Source organism: Rhinopithecus roxellana, chromosome 15 (assembly GCF_007565055.1).
Source record: "Rhinopithecus roxellana isolate Shanxi Qingling chromosome 15, ASM756505v1, whole genome shotgun sequence".
Lineage (NCBI taxonomy): Eukaryota > Metazoa > Chordata > Mammalia > Primates > Cercopithecidae > Rhinopithecus > Rhinopithecus roxellana.
Genome location: NC_044563.1, coordinates 21,058,538 through 21,079,731, shown reverse-complemented (window position 1 = coordinate 21,079,731; position 21,194 = coordinate 21,058,538). Strand labels below are relative to the sequence as shown.

Below are 21,194 nucleotides of genomic sequence, written 5' to 3'. Positions count from 1 at the left end.
AGAGTTAATGTAGCTAGTTAGTAGCGGAGCCCAGTTGTTTATTTATATTTTAAATTCATAATAACTCTTCTATCAAATTATTATAATATTCAAGATATTTTCATTAGAGTATCTGAAAGGTACTTTATCTTTTCAGGTACTGTGTAGCTTATCTAATATACAGTATGTACACTTTCAATGTGGTTGAAGTAGAAAAGAAATAAAGGAATAGGTAGGACAGTAAATTCATGGCTATTTCAGGTCCTTAGCCCTTTTGAGATGATAATCTTATAGGATAATGAAGTTGATTCTTATGGATGGCACCTACACTTGATATGATTAATGCAATTAATTATAATGTAAGGCTCTTCATGACCTGACTTGATCTTTTCTCCCTGCATACATTCTTTCTGACTAGGTAAACATGCTATTCCTAACTTGGTAAAGAATCTGCCAGGAGGACAGCAGAACTCCTCTTGGAATTTCTCTGAGGACACTGTGGTCTCTATTTTGAACACTATCAATGAGGTTATCGCTGAGAACTTGGAGGCTGCCAAAAAGCTTCGAGAGACACAGGGTATTGAGAAGCTGGTGTTGATCAACAAATCAGGGTGAGCGTACCACCTAAAATTACAATCAGAAGAATTTGAGTGAGTGGGGAGTTGTTTCCTTCTTTTGGTTACTAAGAAAAAGGAAGCCGGGCGTGGTGTCTCATGCCTGTAATCCCAGCACTTTGGGAGGCCAAGGCGGGCAGATCACGAGGTCAGGAGATCGAGACCATCCTGGCTAACATGATGAAACCCTGTCTCTACTAAAAATAGAAAAAATTAGCCAGGTGTAGTGGCAGGCGCTTGTAGTCCCAGCTACTCGGGAGGCTGAGGCAGGAGAATGGTGTGAACTCGGGAGGCGGAGCTTGCAGTGAGCCAAGACCGCGCCACTGCACTCCAGCCTGGGCGACAAAGCGACACTTCATCTCAAAAAAAAAAAAAAAGGAAATTTCCCCTTATTTACATGTAAAATGTGAAGACCTATTGCTCTATTATCTGTCTTGATGTTGATCCATAAATTGATAATAGGCTCATATGTCAGACTTTTTTTGTGTCACTATTTGGGATAGAATACAGGATTTGGTAAAAATTTGATTTAACCCATTTTGGCATTTATATTCTTGTTTGTTTGTTTGTTTGAGACAGAGTCTTACTCTGTCACCCAGGCTGGAGTGCAGTGGTGCAATCTCAGCTCACTGCAACCTCCACCTCCCGGGTTCAAGTGATTCTCCAGGCTCAGCCTCCTGAGTAGCTGGGACTACAGGTGTGTGCCACTATGCCCAGCTACTCTTTTGTATTTTTGTGGAGATGGGGTTTCACCGTGTTATCCAGGATGGTCTCCATCTCCTAACCTCAGGTGATCCACCTGCCTTGGCCTCCCAAAGTGCTGGGATTACAGGCATAAGCCACCATGCCCTACCCCTGGCATTTTATATTCTTATGTTATTAGAGGATATAGGGTCTAAGCTTTTTTCCTGGTCTTATATCCAAATTCCATATGGTGTTACTTTCCTCCAAAGGAACCGCTCAGAAAAAGAAGTTCGAGCAGCAGCACTTGTATTACAAACAATCTGGGGATATAAGGAACTGCGGAAGCCACTGGAGAAAGAAGGATGGAAGAAATCAGACTTTCAGGTATAGTAACTTTTGAGACCAAGACTTTTACTTTTTTTTTTTTTTTCTTGGTCCCAGGATAATGCTTCTGTTGTCTTTGGTTTCTTCCATTTCACCATCATGTTAAATCTATTTTTTTTTTTTCTTTTTTGGAGACAGAATCTCACTCAGTCGCCCAGGCTGGAGTGAAGTGGTGCAGTCTTGGCTCACTGCAACCTCCACCTCCCGGGTTCAAGTGATTTTTGAGCATCAGCCTCTCCAGTAGCTGGGACTACAGGTGCACACCACCATGCCCAGATGATTTTTTGTATTTTTAGTAGAGATGAGGTTTCATCATGTTGGCCAGGCTAATCTTGAACTCTGAGCTTAGGCAATCCGCCTGCCTCGGCCTCCCGAAGTGCTAGGATTACAGGCGTGAGCCATTGCACCCGGCCTCATGTTAAATCTATTTTTGACCCATATTTCTTAATTAGGAATTATTTGGCCAGGCGTGTTGGCTCAAACCTGTATTTGAACACTTTGGGAGGCTGAGGCAGGTGGATTGCTTGAGCCTAGGGGTGTGAGACCAGGCTGGGCAACATGGTAAAACCCATCTCTACCAAAAATAGAAATAAAAGAAGTAGCCAGTTGTGTCATTTGCCAGTAGTCCCAGCAACTCAGGAGGCTGAGGTGGGAGGATCGCTTGAGCTCAGGAGGTGGAGGTTGCAGTGAGCCGAAATCACACTGCTGCACTCCAGCCTGGGCAATATAGCTAAACCCTGTCTCAAAAAAAAAAAAAAAGAAAGAAAAACATTTGGTTTACTCCTCAAAAGGATGATGTGTGTCTACAATTCATTTGTTGCCGACACAGCTCAGGCATCCCTCTATGTCATAACATACTTTAGGTGCAGGTGATAATGAAGGATGATGGCCTTTTTGACTTTTGCCCAAATCTACCATAGCCCTTTGAGGGAATTTTTACTATTCTCTGAAACTGTATTTTCTTCTGATAGTATCAACATTTGGATCCTTTGTAATCTCCTGTTCTGGAACACAAATAGAAGCCATAATATCCTAGTTTGTTTCACTATCTAGGTTATTTATTCAACTCTTATGAGTTGGTTTTTCGTAATTCTATTTGGGAATAGGAACCTAGAGGTTTATGCCCATTAGAGCATAAGATATGGGTGAATTCAGTATTCTGTGATATTATTGCATTTGTGTTTGCCTCTAGGTGAATCTAAACAATGCTTCCCGAAGCCAGAGCAGTCATTCATACGATGATAGTACTCTCCCTCTCATTGACCGGAACCAAAAATCAGGTGCAGTATCCAGAAGGCACACCCTCTCCTTTTAGCCACTCTTGCTGTTCTAGGTGGCTTACTAACAAATAGGATATATATTATTTCTGAATTAGGTAGTCTTTTGGGGGAGGGGAATAATTCTCCACTCCAGGATCCTAATGCAGAAATGGGTAGGTCTAAGCATTAGAAATTAAAACAAAACAGGTAATTAACCTGAGTGTGATTCCCTTATCATTGCTTGTGAACTTAAAACACTGTAAAGTGAACTCTAGTCTGTTTTCTCTATTTTTTCTCCTTTTAAATTTCCATTTAATACCAAATATTATAATAGATAGTTACTATTTTAAAATTACAAAATATAAACAATCAGAAAAATAACAAAAAATCACTTGTTTCTATTATCCAGAGAAAACCACTTGTATCTTTTTAAACATTTTTACCATGTGAGCAAACACATTTTTCCTCTGAGATGAATTATATATTTTGTTTTGTGATTTTTTTCTTTTTCACATGAAGTGTATATTGTGACCATTATTATCTTAATCACACCTGGCTTTTTCCTTGATTATTGGTTCTTAAAGTGTGGTCTGAGAGTCCCAAGACTGTTACCATTTGTACTTATGGCACAGAAAGTAGTGATGCTTCTGGTGACTTAGCAGTGACATAAAGCTGAATGAGTCATTGTAGTCTTCATTGCCACTCACATAGGTAAAAGCAGAGAGCCATTTTCACTTAATTGGAGAAGAAAAAAAATCAGGCCAGGTGTGGTAGCTCATGCCTGTAATCCTAGCACTTTGGGAGGCTGAGGAGGGCGGATCACCTGAGGTCAGAAGTTTAAGATCAGCCTGGCCAACACGGTGAAACCCCATCTCTACTAAAAATACAAAAATTAGCCAGGTGTGGTGGTGGACCCCTATAATCCCAGCTACTCAGGAGGCTGAGGCAGGAGAATCACTTGAACCCAGGAGGCGGAGGTTGCAGTGAGCCAAGATCGCACCATTGCACTCCAGCCAGGGCGACAGAGTAGAGACTCCATCTCATAAGAAAATAAAAATCACTTTTATTATTTTTCTACCCTTGAGTATACATCTTTTTAATATTCTGTACTGATGAAATAGCATATTAAAGCATGATGGTTGTCTTAAGGAAATGTACTTATGTTATTGTTTCAGTTACTAGTTAGACTGGCCACTTTTTAATTGTTTGTTTGTTTATTTATTTTGAGATGGGGTCTCTCTATGTTATCCAGGCTGGTCCTAAACTCCTGGTGTCAAGTGATCCTCCTGCCTTGGTCAAGTGTTGGGATTACATCCTGCACCCAGTCACACTAGCCACTTTGTTTAATGGAACACCATTTTTACTTGGAAAACAATGTCTGGTAGACAAAGGGATTATTCAGATGCGCGCATTTGGCAGACATTTCCTCAAAAAATGAATGCGATAAGCTTGTTGCTTTGAGGACAAGAACACAGTGTTTGCTGCCTGAGCTTTCAAGTGGAAATTGTAGTTTTGAAAAACTTTTATTTGCTACTGTGAGCCTGGTAACTTCCCAATACTGAAAAGACTTTTCTAGGCTGAGTGCAGTGTCTCATGCTTATAATTTAAGTACTTTGGGAGACTGAGGCAGGAGGATCATTTGAGCCCAGGAATTTGAGACCAGCCTGAGCAACGTAATGAGACCATGTCTGTACAAAAAAATTAGCCAGGCATGGTGGCACATTCCTGTAGTCCCAGTTACTTGGGAGGCTGAGGCAGGGGGATCACTTGAGTCCAGGTGGTCAAGGCTGCAGTGAGCCGTGATTGTGCCACTGTATTCCAGCCTAGGCAACAGAGCAAGACCCTGTCTCAAAAAATACATCAATAAAATAAAAAAAGCGACATTTCTAATGAAATAAACAGTGATATTAACAAATGTGATTTCAAAATATTGTATAATGCTATGTGTTAGCATTTTGAACATCTGGATAACTTGAAGCAGTATTTTGCAAGTGACAAATGCATATGTCAAAATTGCACATAGGTAATTGATCCATTAAAAGTGCAAGACGGACCCATGGATTTTAAACAGTATGAAGAGATTGTTATAGATTCCACATTACGATCAACCTTTAAGAAACTACTATTAATTAATATACTATTAAAGAATAATAACCACAATTATCTGAAAAGACTATTAAAATCATCCTCTCTTTTCCAACTTTTTATCTGTGTGAGGCTGGATTTTCTTGATATACGTTAACTATAATAACATATCACAACAGATTCAATGCAGAAGCAGATATGAGAATCTAAGCTAAACTTCAAAGAGATGTGCAAAAATGTAAAGGATTTTATTGAAGATTGTTTATGGTAACATGTAATAAGTTTACTTAAGTGAAATAGGTACTTTAAACTTCTCAGTACGGTAACAATTAATACATATAACTCACACCAATGAAGGTTCTTTAGATCCTCATAATTCTTAATACTATAAAAGGACCTTGAGACCAAATAATTTGAAAACTGCTAGTTTAGATGGAATTGTTTTTTGATTTAAGAGTCTGTAAGGGCCAGGTGTGATGGCTCACACCTGTAATCCCAGTACTTTGGGAGACTGAGGTGCAAGGATCGCTTGAGCCCAGGAGTTTGAGACCAGCCTGAGCAATGCAGTGAGACCTCATCTCTACAAAAAACTTAAAAATTATCCAGGCGTTGTGGTGCACATAGTTGGTGCTAAGCAGAAGTGTGAATGAAGGGAAGAAAGGAGGACCAGAGAGCAATTTTCATGATATGTACAGATTTTGAAGAATTGATTTTGACACGGGTAACTTTCTGACTTCATACAGATAAGAAGCCTGATCGGGAAGAAATTCAGATGAGTAATATGGGATCAAACACAAAATCGCTAGGTATGTGATTAATTCCTGCCTAAGGATGTGGAGTAATATTTCACTGGGGTAAGGAGAGCTGTCTAGCTCTACAGTGTTTTTTCTAACACCCTTAACCATTTCCTATCCTGGGAGAGCATTGGCTGATCATTTCCATTTTGAAGTATGTAAGGAAATTTATTAAAATCTGATCTGTCTACTTTTTTCACATCCCTACATGCTCAAAGGTTTTCAGAAATCTTTCTATGCCTTTCCCATTACTACACATTCAAGTTTGTGTCCCTAAACTTATAGCCCATTATATTCCTACCCCAGTCTCCTTCTCCGGAGTGAATGGATACATTCTGTTTCTGCCTAACTATTCTGCTTGCTATTCTGTCTTTTCACTCTGTAGTTTGGTTCTGCTCATGTAATACCTCTTACTGGTATGTCCTTCCCTTTTGCTTTTCCAAATTCTCTTTGTCTCCAAAGGTTTAACTCAAGTCCTGTTCTCCCTTGTCAGGTCCTTTCTAATGACTGCAGCATATTTCACTCGCTTTTCTTTTAATTCCAATATCATTTTCAGACAGACCTCTTGTTTAGCTTTATTATGTCATATTCTGGGTATTTTATACATATTGTCTTCCATCTTAGATTCAAGATTCAAGTTCTGTTTTTGAGACAGAGTCTCACTTTTTCACTCCCAGCTGGAGTGCAGTGGCGTGATTCTCATATTTCAGCCTCCTAAGTAGCTGGGACTACAGGTGTACACCATCACACCTGGCTAATTTTTATATTTTTAGTAGAGATGGGGTTTCGCCATGTTGGCCAGGCTGATCTTGAACTTCTGGCCTTAAGTGGTCCGCCCAGGCATGAGCCACCGCGGTCAGCCAGATTCAAGTTCTTTAAGTTGGGACCATCAGACTTCAATGCCTTTCTGGAGCATTTGGCAAGCTCAGTTCCCAACAGTGGTGCCTAATTACACCTATCTGCTTGATTTACATTGTACAGTAGAGGGGAATGTCATATTTCTGCGTACATTTTTTTTTTTTTTAACCAGATAACAACTATTCCACACCAAATGAGAGAGGAGACCACAATAGAACACTGGATCGATCGGGGGATCTAGGCGACATGGAGCCATTGAAGGGAACAACACCCTTGATGGTAAATTCTTTTTATATACTGCTATCTGTCTAAGGCTAGTTCTATTTTGAATCCTATGTGTTTTGTGAAATACAAAAAAAAGTACAGAGAAAGATCACATCCTTTTCTGGTAGGGGTTTTTAGGAAAAAGTAAGGGTTTTGACTCATGTTGGGATTTCGTGGGCCATTATTCTGCAGTGGTCAAAATGGGGGAAGCATGTCTGTAAAAGTGTTACTGATATGACTAACACTAACTGATCTATTTTCAAACATTACCTTTTTCCTCTTCCTCCCTGTTTATGAATGTTTTGCCCTTCTCTTACTATTATATCTTGTTTTGTTTGAGTTTACAAATTTTCAGAGTTTCCCTAGGTCTGGCACACACATGAGGTTCCTGTCTCTACTCATACTAACAAATTGCATGTGTTCACAGCAGGACGAGGGGCAGGAATCTCTGGAGGAAGAGTTGGATGTGTTGGTTTTGGATGATGAGGGGGGCCAAGTGTCTTACCCCTCCATGGTATGTCCTTCAGTCACCCCCAAGATTGTCCTTGAGGAAGGAGGCTCCTGTGTGCCATCAATTTGTCAATCATGCTGATTTGATCAGGCCAGAGGCTAACTAGTCTCAGCCACATGGGGCTCGAGGGGTTCTGCTTTTGTGATTATTACCTCTTAAGAGTCTGGGACATGCAGCTGGTAATCTGATTCTCCATTATGTGCTGCTTTCCTTTCTCCAGACTTGCTCAGCTTTTTTTGAGGCGGGGCGGGGGTGGGGGTCTCCTTAATCCCAACCCTGTTAACATCCTCTCTTTTTCTTTTTTCTCCACAGCAGAAGATTTAGCACCACTGTCTCCATTCCATCTGGGCTTATATGTACTTTTATTTTTTGGTGGTGAAATTGACTGATGATTTTCCTTTTTCTTCGCTGGACTATTGTGCCAACTGCCAGGCTGCCTCCTGCCCTTACAGCCCTAAGTGGCTGCCTTCTTTCCATCAACTCCCAACTTCTTCCGGTGAAGTTTAATTGTCTCAATGCTTCCCCCTCGCCCATTCCCTCCATTTTCTCCCAAGAAGCCTGACTCAGTTATTTGCATATTTTGAGAAACTGCTGCAGATTAGTTCTTTTTGCCAGTTCTCCTTGGAACTCTTGGCCTTTTGTGGAGGGAGGGATGGAGAGAATAGCAATCTTCACTGGAAGCCGTGGGAAGAATTGGAAGTTACATGCTGTATATGCAATGTCCAGCAGTCTGATAAACTGATGATTCTTAATCAAGATTTTTTTCCTGGTGGGGAAGGGACTTTTATTTTCTTTTAGAGAGGGGAAAGTGTGAACTCTTCCCTTATTCCTAATGGCTATTTTTGAAGCAAAGAAGGCCGGCAACATTGGCACATGCCACCTGGCAAAGGACCCTTGAGTAAGTGAAGGTCTCCTAGAACTGGGATTAAGAAACCTTGCTCTCCTCATCTCCAAGGCAGGGACCATCAAGAACCTACAGACTCCATCTCTTCTGCAAGCCTCATGCCAACCCTGGGCTATTGCTGCTGCCCCTTAAACAGAGGCTGTCCTTAACCCACTTCTCCCGCCCTGTGATATGTCTGCTGAGTTGGCCTGGCCATTTCCAAGAGGCTATAGAAAGGGGAGAATGTCAAGGAAGACTTTCGGTTGAGAAGGAGCAGAAAGATGTGTTTTTGGGAAGAAGAAGACCTCTAGGAGGAGCTAGTAGGAATGTACATGAAACGATTAGTCTGAAACTGGCTTCCCCACTCCCCTGTTTCTCCTTTTCCTATCCTTATAGGCCTGTCCCTTGCCTCTGCCCTGGATTGGTTGGCAAACTAAAGGACTTGATGTACATAACTCCTGTCCCTTTTACCCTTACAAGGTGGGGATTGCCCCTGGCTTTGCCTCTTCTTTGTGCCTTTGGCCTGGGGTGCATCTCCTCCTGCCCTTCCATGTGCCTTTCTTTGCCTCTGCAGTCTCATTTCTCATAATTTTGCAAATTATATTTTGTTGCTTTCTTACCTACTATTGGCCCTAAATAGCAGAAAGAAGAGAAGTGACCTAGAGAACCTCAGATTCTTCACTGAGGATTGGTATAGCCATGATTTCAGTCATAGCAAGCTTTTGCTCAACAGCATATGGGTGGGATTTTGCCAAAATTCTATTCTGATGAATCTCAAAGTAAGGTTGGTAAGGGAAGTGAGTGGTGTGACTCTTACTCCTTAGGTGCCCAGAATTTACCATCATTCTGAAGGAGTTACAGGGAAGTGGTCTCCCCAATTGTCCCCTCCCTCCAGTATTGCCTCCTCTCACTTTAGCATATATTAATTAGCAGGTTGGGCTAGAGAAATCAGCTGCTATGCGGGTTGATTATTATTATTATTTTTAATCCTTTTCCTTATTTGCCTTCTACTCCCCTTAATCTAATCTAAAAGCTCTGTTCCATGCAACTGGAGTTCTTTATCCCTCTCTTCCCCTTCCCTTATATATTGAGGCTATGGGGTAGGAGAAAAGTGCACAACCCACCACCCCCTTTACTCGTGCATTAAAATTTCTCATTTACCCTTTCCCCCCTTTCCATTTCTTCCCCCTTTCATCTACCTTTTCTGGCAAAAAGGAGCCTTTTGCTCTCTGTGACCCCTAAGAGCATACTGCACAGGGGAAATTGCCCCATCCAGACCCGGCTCCACTCTTGATTTCTTTTGTCCTCTTCTGCTCTGTTCCTGGTGCTCTTTTTTCTCGGTGGGGTGTGGGTAATAGAACAGCCATGGGCTTTTGGGGACCTTTAACTTTTTTTCCTCTTTTGTTTATAAAAACACTAAACATTCAATTCCAGAGAACCAAAAATCCCACCTTCCCACCGAACACTACTAAGGGGCCTGTGTTCTGCTCCATACCTTTTCTCTTTTCTTTCTGTCTTGTTAATGCTTTTAAAAACAAATGAGTTTTTTATATAAATAAAGTTTTTAAAGTGTGTATGTGGGGGGTCTGTGTCATTTCTTCACTTCAAGCTGTTATTTCTTCTCTGCTTTTCATCTTTGTTACTTCCTTATGTATCAGTGTCCTTTCCAGAGCAACCAGAAGGAGGTTATACCAAGATTTATTTTGAGCTCAGCCCCAAGTCTTATTAAGCAACATTCTTGTTAACTATATGTGAAACATTTTTTTCTTCTGAAGATTCTTAAAAATTGAATGTGGCTGAAGTTGAACATGGGAGCTTATTGCTAACTTAAGAGATAGGAAACTGAAGCATAAAGAATTAGTGACTTACTTTAATTACTGGGATTCTTTTGCAACATTTGACAAAACTAACATTGAATAAGGTCCACTGTAATATGTAGCCCTCTTAAATATAACACTTAGGACTAGAAGATGAGAAACTACCAATCCCAACTACCTAATAGGAAAATGTAGGATCAAAAGGCCCATGTATATAAGTACTGACCACTGGGCCATCATGTTGCTTCTCAGGCTTATGCAGTCCTTTAGTCAGAAGTCAGTAGACAGGCCTATTTATTAATATTTTACAGACCATATTACCTGGATTCCTAGGAACTGTCTTTGCTGCAGAGACCAAGGGTTAAGATCTATGGGAAGAGACTTATTTTTCTGAGGTCTTTATGTCCTGTCATATAATTAAAGACTAAAGAGAATTTATGTGAAATGCTTTCTGTATGCCCAAATCTTTAGATTAAAATTATATAGCTGCTCCTGATGATGGTCCTGTCTTGTTTTATTGAACTAGGACTTGGGTATGAAAACTTTCATGGGCTAGTGAGACCAGGAAATCTACCTTTTAAAGCTTGATTTGTGTCTAACAATTGTAGTGTTAGACTAGAGGATGAAGTACAAAGCCAAAAAGCTATTTAGAGTTTACTTTCCAAAGAGTTTTAATATCCCTGCTTGAGGTGATTTTTGTCTATATAGAAAAACCTGGCTACTTGGTCAGCAACACTTTATTTCCCTGTTATGTTCTTATTCACTGCATTGAGCTAGATATACAAACCCTACTCTTCTCTCTTCCTCCTGGATTGGTCCATTTGTTTTATCTCATTCAATAAATATTTGCCAAGCATCTCCTATATGGTAAGTGTTGTGTCAAGGTTAGGTTTAGAGAGTGAAACAGATGGATCTTTTCTCATAGATTGCAATCCATGAGAATCGTCTATAGCTAAGATCTATGATGAGATGAGATCGTGTGCGTTCAGGGTGGTATGGCCGTAGACAAGATCTATGATCTTAAAAACACTTCTCTCTGTGCCGTATCTAAATACAGTGAGATGTTACACAGAATGTTGTGTAAAGGCCCTATCTCACAAGTTTCTTGATACTGATGTACTTTGTGACAGAGGTCAAAGCTGGGACTTCACTTGGCCACTTTTTTTTTTTAAAGACAGAATCTTGCTCTGTCACCCAGGTTGGAGTGCAGTGGTGCAATCTCGGCTCACTGCAACCTCTGCCTCCTGGGTTCAAGCGATTCTCCTGCCTCAGCCTCCTGAGTAGCTGGGATTACAGGTGCGTACCACCACACCTGGCTAATTTTGTATTTTTAGTAGAGGCAGGATTTCACCATGTTGGCCAGGCTGGTCTTAAACTCCTGTCCTCAAGTGATATACCTGTCTTGGCCTCCCAAAGTGCTGGCATTACAGGCATGAGCCACTGCGCATGGCCAGCCACTTGTTTTTCTTGCTGAACTAATATTCTTTGCTACAAACTGGAAACACCTCACCCAGGAAGAACTAAGGACCAGTCTTTCCATATCATTTTTTCCTCATTTTGTCTATTTTTATTTCTGAAGCAAAGGTTCTTAATATTTTCATAGATGGAATTGACTAGACCTAGCCCTATAGACCTGAGCAACTTACATAAGAATTCCCTGTATGCTTGTTGAAAATGCAGAGTCCCATGTTCCATTTCCAAAAATCGATTCAGTAGGTGGGATTCAGGAATCTAAAATCATGGTAGGTCATCCAGGTTATCCTCTTTTTTTGGGGGGGGACGGAATTTCGCTCTTGTCACCCAGGCTGGAGTGCAGTGGCGCGATCTCAGCTTGGTGCAACCTCTGCCTCCCAGGTTAAAGTAATTCTCCTACCTCGGCCTCTTGATTAGCTGGGACTACAGGTGCCCACCACCACGCCCAGCTAATATTTGTATTTTTAGTGGAGACGGGGTTTCACCATGTTGGCCAGGCTGGTCTTGAACTCCTGACCTCTGGTGATCCACCCACTTTGGCCTCCCAAAGTGCTGGGATTACAGGCGTGAGCCACCACGCCTGGCCCATATTCTGATGTGTGTGGTCAGTTAACTGTGACTTAAGGGACTGATCTAGTGACTTGCTTAAGGTTACAGCCTCAAAGTGGAACCCAGGATTACTGGCTTCAACTCCACTGACGGTAATACTAGTATGGTGAATGTAGACAATATGATGTGGTGATCACCATTTTAAGAGAGCATTCATAGAGGAAACTTTATGTCAAAGGAATGTATTACTTTGAATAGAGTTTGAGATAATGGTGATAGGTTGGTGTGTGGTATCTGGGTAGGAGAAGATTCTCATCCTGAAAATCATATGTAAGTAATGCTCAGGTTGCTGAGGCAGGAAGCTAGCCCTTAATACCGGGTCCTCTAGGTCACAGAGAATCCCCTGGAATTGCCGACTTTGACTTAAGTGTTACTTCTAACTACAAAGGGTACCTCAACTGGGGAACAAGTAGCCCCATTGGCTAAAGCCAAGGAGACTACATCTGGAAACTTAAATCACTCTGGTAGCTTCCAGAGAGAGCTACCTCAGGAAAGCTCAAAAAAGAAACAAGATAATTGCTAGGAACAATTTTTTTTTTCATACAGCTTTAAGACTCATCTGTTTCCTGTGTCACTTAAAGCATTAGTTCAACTGATCCGTCCAGGATTTAGAGACAGACATGGATGAAGAGAAAGTTGGAGGAGGTAAGATAGATTGATTGGTCTGATCATTTTAACCTGACATATTTTTATCCTTTTATGCAGTGTAAAATGACCATGGATAGCTATCCATGAATGGACGAAGAGCTTTACACTTGTTATAATTGTAGGAGCTATAAGCATGTGGCAACTAGCTTTAAAAATTTTTTTTACCTGAGAAAAAGTGCTATACTTATCTCCATAAACTTATCTTTATTGTTGAAAAAGGACAGGTTATTCCATTTTTATTGAGGACGCAAAAGTATTACTACCCTGCTGTCTTTTCCCCCAGTATCTCTAGTGCTAATGGACAGTGCCATAAGACATTTGTGCCTGAGGAAAAAGAAATATGAGATATCCGTGGTGATGTTCCAGCACTTTTATCTTCACCTCAATTCTTTTTTTTTTTTTTTTTTTTGAGGTGAAGTTTCACTCTTGTTGCCCAGGCTGGAGTGCCATGGCGCGATCTCGGCTCACTGCAACCTCCACCTCCCAGGTTCAAGCGATTCTTTTGCCTTAGCCTCTGGAGTAGCTGGGATTACAGGCATGTGCCACCATGCCTGGCTAATTTTGTATTTGTAGTAGAGACGGGGTTTCTCCTTGTTGGTCAGGTTGGTCTCAAACTCCCGATCTCAGGTGGTCTGCTTGCCTCAGCCTCCCAAAGTGCAGTGATACAGGCGTGAGCCACCATGCCTAGCTCACCTCAATTCTTTTTTTCCTTCCATCTTAAAGGCAGGCTTAGCTTTGGTCTTAAACAGTTCACGCTGTTGGCAGAATCGGGGCAGGGGGAGTGCGTTGGTGTGCATATTTGGAACTAATTCAGGGCTCTGTTTTTGGCAGTATGCTGGATTAGATATTCTGAAAAGTCAGCTGAAGCAACCAAGATACTCGGTAAATATATTTATAAAAAATACTTTTAAACATGTTGCTGAGCAGGCACGAAAGTAAGGAGCCTGCAGCTCTTCAGAATGAAGCAAAAGTTGGAATCCTAGGAAGTAACTGCCAAAGCCAGCTTTTCCTCAGAATTTTTGCCAAATTCAGCAGACCATAACCTTCTATTTTAGTGATTACACAAAGTATGGGCAACAGGAAATGAGAAATCTAGTAGGGTCCCTTGTAAAGCTAGACACCCTCAGTGTAAAGGTGAACAAGAAATAAACACTCCATAGAAGGGTACAGCAAGGAACTCATTTGTCTCAACCTTAGTGCCACATGGAAGGTATAGAGTATCTGCCCTGACAATTCATAACCACAAATGGCCTTCTATGGGCTTTCAGTCCAAACTTAGGCTACCTGTGTGGTCCAAAAAGCTTAACTGGGGAATTTAAAGTGATTTATGGAATTTAAAGTTGTTTATGCTTCCAGGTGATTTCCAGAAGCAAATGCAATTCCTCTAAGCCCCCAGAACAATTCCCATAGATACACTTTCAAGGCAAATGAGTGCTCTTGCCCAAAAATTATAAACTGAACAAAGAAGTAAGGCACAATGAGTGAAAATGGAGACAGACACAGAAGCTGATCTTTTAAATACTTCAGATGTTGGCATTGTTGCACAGATTGTAATGAAATAATGACTAATGAACTTTTTGAATTAGTGGAAAAAAAGGCTTTTTGAATTAGAAGTGAAAAATACAAATTTGAGGTAATAAGTTAATGGATGGATTAAATAGATTAGACAAATAGAAGGAGGATTTGTGAACTGGAAGATAAGAAATTATACAGAATGTACTCCAGATAAAGACAGAATGGAAAATAGGCAAGAGGTTGAGATGACAATGGAATAAGATCTAAAATACATTATTTGGAACATCAGGAGATAGGAGGAGGCAATATTCAAAGAGAAATTTTTTAGGGTTTGATGAAAGGCACCAAACCTCAGACTTAGGGAGCCCAGTGAATCTCAAGCAAGATAAACCAACTTATCTAGTACATCAGGGTGAGATGCAGAAAACCAAAGAAAATATTTTGGGCATCTAGAGAGAAAATACAGACTACCTGTAGAAAACTAGCCAGATGGTGACTTCTGTGTCAACAATGAAAGCCAGGAAACAGTGAAATTTATCTTCATCATGTTAAGAAAAAAAGGAACTTATTGTGGAAGCTTACCCCCAGTGACACTTTTTTTTTTAAAAGAGCTAATAAAAACATTTTCAGACAAAAGCAGAGTTTCCACTCATAAAAGGATGTCCTTGAGGTGGAAGGAAAATGATCTCAGATGGAGAATCAGATGCAAGAAGGAACACTGAACAAGATTGCTAAAGCCTTCACTGTAAGAGGAATGTGTAATTTATGGGAGAGAAATACAGACTAGAATTAAAATGCAGGACAACAAGAACATGTAAAGTTGAGGGAGCAATTACAACACTAATTTTCAGGTTCTTCAGGAGGAAAGTAAAGATACTGATAAGACTTGAAAAACTAAATAGATTGGTACAGAAGTAATTGCATTGAAATGGCAAAAATTGCAATGACTTTTGCACCAACCTAATACGTATTAGCTGGAATAACCACTAAAGAATGAACATAGGACACATAACCTCCAAACAAATAGAGAAGAAAGCAAAAGGAGTGTGGGCAAGGTTAGTACTGGTGCTGCATCTGATGGAACAAGCTGAGCCTGCAGGGCAGTGGTGGTAGGTGGTGGTGAAGCACCCACCTGCATATCACAGCACTGGGGCATAGCCTGTGTCAAGTGAAGTAGATGTGCAGCAAAGAGCAGAGTGAAGAACAAGAATAGGGACAAGGAAAATAGCTCCAAGACAATTTCTATAAAAGCAAAGTTAAAAATTGGCTGCTATGTGAGTTGGTCAGCCTGGCTTAAAGACAGAGTCAGTACAAAAGCTTGCCTACCTTGCTGATGAAATGGCAAAGTCTTATTTGTCTGAGTAGCCTCCCCATATCCTAAAAGGGTTTGACCCAGAGTAGGGCTAGACTAAAGCTGGAGGCCAACCTTTGACATGAAGATGTATCATTTTTAGGTACCACTGGCTTTAGAGTAGGAGAGGTCATGGGGAAGCATTAGGCTATTCAAGCTCATCTCTGGATCATCATTTCCTGGGCACTAAGAAGGGCTTACTTGGAGACATTGATTCAATTTTGAATTGGTGGTACATTACAATGTCACACATTTGCAACAGACATTTCTCTGTCCCTTACGGTACACTTAAAGCATGTCTATACTAGTGATACAAGCTTAGATTATATATGGGATCAAGATGTGCTATCTTCTGTCTTATTCAAATGCCTTTTGCTTTAATCTTTTTATTTCTTACTATTTTTTTGAGACGGAGTCTCACTCTGTCACCCAGGCTGGAGTGCAGTGGTGCGATCTCTGCTCACTGCAACCTCCACCTCCTGGGTTCAAGCGATTCTCCTGCCTCAGCCTCCCGAGTAGCTGGGATTACAGGTGCCCGCCACCATGCCTCACTAATTTTTGTATTCTTTTAGTGGAGATGGGGTTTCACCACATTGGCCGGGCTGGTCTCAAACTCCTGACCTCAGGTGATCCGCTCATCTTGGCCTCCCAAAGTGCTGGAATTACAGGTGTGAGCCACCATGCCCAGCTTTTTCTTTCTTTTTATTGAGGTTAGTGACTCTGAAATCTAGCTCAGATTTTTGAGATGATTTCGAATGATCATTTATATTAAACTACTCAGCACAAAATTCAGGCTCTGGAACCAAATTGTTTGAGTTCAAGTCCTTGCTGTGCTACTTAGCTGTGTGACCTTGAGCAGATTTCTAAAGCGTTTGGTACCCTTCATCATGGGAAGGATAATATCTACATATTATGAAGATGTAATGAGAATATGAATGTAATTGGACTTAAAACAGTACCTGGCACATAGTGTATTATTACTATTGTATTTATCACCAGGTACTTTTACATATATATGCATATAATTAGTTATGTGATTACTGAGTTATGTCCAACTACTTCAGGGATTCAAGAGGAACTCAAAATAACAAGCAAGTGGTATACATGTCCACACCCTAGATTAGGGAAAGATAGCCTTAGTCTTTCAGTGGGTACTTAGACCTCTTTTGTCCAGGCTCTGTTCTAGGTGCTTAAGTGTTAGGACCTTTAGGAATGATTCTTGCAAAAGTGAATGTTAAAGGCTTAGAGATTACTATATGGCATTCCCACGTGGAAGCATCTGTTTATTCTGGTAGTGCTTGTGACAGCACATAGACTTTTCTTGAGAAAAGACTTCCTCACAAGATATCAAGGTTTTTCTGGGTGTCTGAAACCTCAAGAGATAAAGGAGTATTCTTTGGGCATGAGAACTCATGAGCGATATGAAGGGATTTAATTGAATGAAAGAATGAATAAAAAGCTATATACATTTATTAAGTACTTTGTTGTATGCTAGACCCTATACTGGTGATAGACATGTAGTGAGCACATGTCTTCAAGGAACATTTGGTAAATTACTCCAAGAGCAAAGGGTTTTAAGCAGTGAAGTCATTAGATCACTAGCTATAGAGAAGAGTGTGGAGAGGAAAAGACTGGATGATCAGAGGAAGCTGCAAGATTCTAGGCAAGGGATAATGGTGGCATAGACTAGGTCATATAGTACAGAAAGAAAAGAATATTTCCAGTTCAGTAATGTAAATAGCTAATATTTAGTGCTGTGTAAAACTTTCTAAGTACTTTGAATATATTGACATTTAATCACATGAACCCTATACATAGGAGAATGACCTGAACATATATAATAATAGCAAATATTTTGGGGCTAAACTTTGTGCTAGGCTTCACATGCATTCTTTTTTTTTTTTTTTTTTTTTTTTTTGAGACGGAGTCTTGCTCTGTCACCCAGGCTGGAGTGCAGTGACTGTGATCTTGGCTCACTGCAACCTCCACCTCCCAGATTCAAACAGTTCCTGCCTCAGCCTCCCAAGTATCTGGGATTACAGGCGTGTACCACCACATCTGCCTAATTTTTGTATTTGTAGTAGAAATGGGGTTTCACCATGTTGGCCAGGCTAGTCTCGAACTCCTGACCTCAGGTGATCTCCCCTCAGCCTCCCAAAGTGCTAGGATTACAGGCATGAGCCACCGCACCCAGCCATATGCATTATTCTTGTTTAATTACTACAACTCTGTGATTCTCCCCATCTTACAGCAGTTAAGTAACTTGCCTTAGGCTACACTCAGTGACAAAGGTTAAACATTTTTTTGTTTTTGATCGGATTTGTTTGATTAGAAACGCTGTGGGTTTTTCTTTTTATTTTTTTCACTACTAACATAGATTGCTTTAGAAGGTAGAATTGGTGGAACATAGGGTGAGGAGAAGAGTTGAGAATGAGTTCCTCCAGCCTGGGAAACATGGTGAAACCCTGTCTCTACTAAAAATACAAAAAATTAGCTGGGTGTGGTGGCACAGGGCTTCTGGTCCTAGTTACTCAGGAGGCTGAGGTGGGAGGATGGCTTAAGCCTGGGAGGCAGAGGTTACAGTGAGCCAAGATCATGCCACTGCACTCCAGCCTGGGTGAAAGAGTGAGACCCCATCTAAAAAAAACAAAACATAAAGAATGATTTTCTGATATGTGGGTGATATCAGCCACTGATTGAGACAGGAAACAGTGGCAAGTAGAAGGGTATGTTGGAAAAGAAAAGTTTAGTTAGTGCCCGACCACAAAAATTTAATGAAATGTATGATGTACATATTCTGCAATTTTGTTTCTTTCCCATAAAGCATGTCATGGACATCTTTCTACCATAGTGCATATTAGTCTTCCTTGTTTTCCTCATGATTGCCTAGTTTACCATTGTAAGTCTGTGCCATTTTAGACCTGGTATCTTCCTTCTTCTGGGCCACCTTTTTGTGGCCAACATGGAAGTCTTATAGCCCACTTAGGAGACATTTTTCCCAGTATGGAACCTCAGTCCAGAGCCCATGATCCTATGGTTAGGATGAGCAGACAGTGTGGCCGTTTTGCCCCCTCTCTGGACAGTTCAGCCTTATCAACCTCCATCTCACTTCCCCAGAGGATTTGGAAATATGCTTCCTACTACGCTGTGCCCCTGGGCAGAGATGCTGAGTATCCTGTCCCCGCCTTCCTTCGCAACATAACACAGAGGATTTTTGGCTTTTTAAACCTACGTTTTATCTGAAGATAGGGATTGCTCTGCCTGCCATCCCAAAACCTACAGTTCTGACACCGTGTGAAATGAGTGCAGAGGAAGGAGGTGGAATGCAGTCGGCTTTGGGTCCTAGCCAGCCGTTTGAAGGCTACAGCCTGCTTCTAATTTATTTCTGATGGAGTTCCCAGGAAGGACCCTGGCTCAACCTGACTCTCATGTCTTCTCTGTAGTTTGGAGAAGTCAGGTCCAAAACTCCCCTTTCTGGGCCTCTCTGATGTCTGACTGTGGACATTTGGTATCTCAGCTCTGACATCACCTTTACTTCCTGTAGAGTGTCTTGAATTCTGGTAACTCGTATTCTAGTGATGGTACCTCATTGCCAGTTGCTTTGCTACCTGCATTCCATAGTGTTGTTTACACGAAACTGACTTAAAAAGTGAAACCCTGACCCTATCAGTAATGTCACTCATCACTTAATGGCAAGGATATGTTCTAAGAAATGCATCGTTAGGCAATTTCATTGTTGTGGGAACATCATAGAGTGTCCTTATGCAAATCTAGATGGTACCATTTACTACACTCCTGGGCCATGTGGTATAGCCCATTACTCCTAGGCTACAAACCTGTACAGCGTGTGTGTACCATTATTACAGTAATAATGAATACTGTAGGCAGTTGTAATATGGTATCTGCATATCTAAACATAGAAAAGATGCAGTAAAAATATGGTATAAAAGATGAAACAACTGGTATACCTGCATAGAGTACTTACGTGAATGAAGCTTGAGGACTGAAAGTTGCTCTGGGTGAGTCAGTGAGTGAGTGGTGAGTGCATGTGAAGACCTACAACATTACAGTACACTTAGGCTACACTAAATTTATAAACTATTTTTCTTCAGTAATAAATTAACCTTAGCTTACTATAGCTTTTCTTCATAAACTTTAAAAATTAAAAAAACTTTTGACTTTTTTGTAATAGCAGCTTAAGCAAACACATTGGACAGCTGTACAAAATATTTTCTTTCTCCATATCCTTATTCTATAAGCTATTTTCTATTTAAATTTTGTTCTTTTACTTTAAACATTTTTTCTTGTTGTTGTTGTTAAAAACTAAGACATAATTCCAGCTCTTTGGCAGGATAGCTTGAGACCAGGAGTTCAAGACAAGCTTGGGAAACATAGCAAAACCCGTCTCTACAAAAAAATGAAAAAATTAGCCGGGAGCAATGATGCACTCCTGTAGTCCTCGCTTCTTGGGAGGCTGAGGCAGGAGGATCCCTTGAGTCCAGGAGTTCCAGGTTACAGTGAGCCACTGCACTCCAGCCTGGATGACAGAATAAGACCCTGTCTCTCAAAATGAATCAATCACACACAAAAGCCAAAACTAAGACACAAGCACACAGCATGCGTTAGCTTAGGCTTACATGGGGTCAGGATCATCACTGTCTTTCACCTCCATATTGTGTCTTGTTAGGTCTTCAGGGGCAATAATGTGCATAGAGCTGTCATCTATGGTAATAATGCTTTCTTCTGGAAGATCTGCTGAAGGACCTGCCTGGGGCTATGTTACACTTAACCTTTCTTAATTTTTGAGACAGTGTCTTGTTCTCTTGCCTAGGCTGGAGTGCAGTGGCACGATTTTGGCTCACTGCAGCCTTGAACTCCTTAGGCTCAGGTGATCCTCCCATCTCAAACTCCTGAGTAGCTGGAATACAGGTGCATGCCACCATGCCTGGCTAAGTTTTGTATCTTTTTTTGTAGAGCTGGAGTCTCACCATGTTGCCCAGACTCAGGCTGGTCTCAAACTCCTGGGCTCAAGCAATCCTCCTGCCTTAGCCTCCCAAAATGCTGGCATTTCAAGCATGAGCCACCCTGCCTGGCATAGTTAAACTTTTTCTTAATAAGTAGGAGGAATATATATATATAAAATAATGATAAAATATAGTAAATACATAAACCAATAACATAATCGTTTATTATTATCAACTATTATGTACTATACATAATTGTATGTGCTGTACTTTTATATGGCTGACAGTGCAGTAAGTTTGTTTACACCAGTATCACCACAAATACATGAGTAATGCATTGTGTTATGATACTACAACCATTACGATGTTGCTAGTGATGGGAAACTACTTCATATAGATGCTAGGGCCTAGGGCTGTTCCTGTCTTTGAGGAGCTCTGATCCCAGGGATGAAGGCAGTAAGTTCATTAATGAGGTAAGCATTATTATAATGATTTCTTTTTA

General features: G+C 40.8%; 1 protein-coding gene across 17 annotated transcripts in view; it reads left to right on the top strand.

Annotated features, from left to right (window-relative positions):
- Positions 1-10,628, top strand: part of CTNND1 (catenin delta 1) — a 57,385-nt gene extending 46,757 nt beyond the window's left edge. For 5 of the 17 annotated variants that reach the window (XM_030917828.1, XM_030917831.1, XM_030917825.1 and 2 more), the window contains exons 12-17: positions 398-590; positions 1,547-1,661; positions 2,854-2,941; positions 5,749-5,811; positions 6,830-6,936; positions 7,349-7,732. In XM_030917828.1, coding sequence (XP_030773688.1) covers positions 398-590; positions 1,547-1,661; positions 2,854-2,941; positions 5,749-5,811; positions 6,830-6,936; positions 7,349-7,513 — 731 coding nt within the window. In that variant the 3' untranslated portion in view covers positions 7,514-7,732. The other 12 variants (XM_010382793.1, XM_010382799.2, XM_010382794.2 and 9 more) reach the window with 6 other exon arrangements.
- The last annotated feature ends 10,566 nt before the right edge of the window (positions 10,629-21,194 follow it).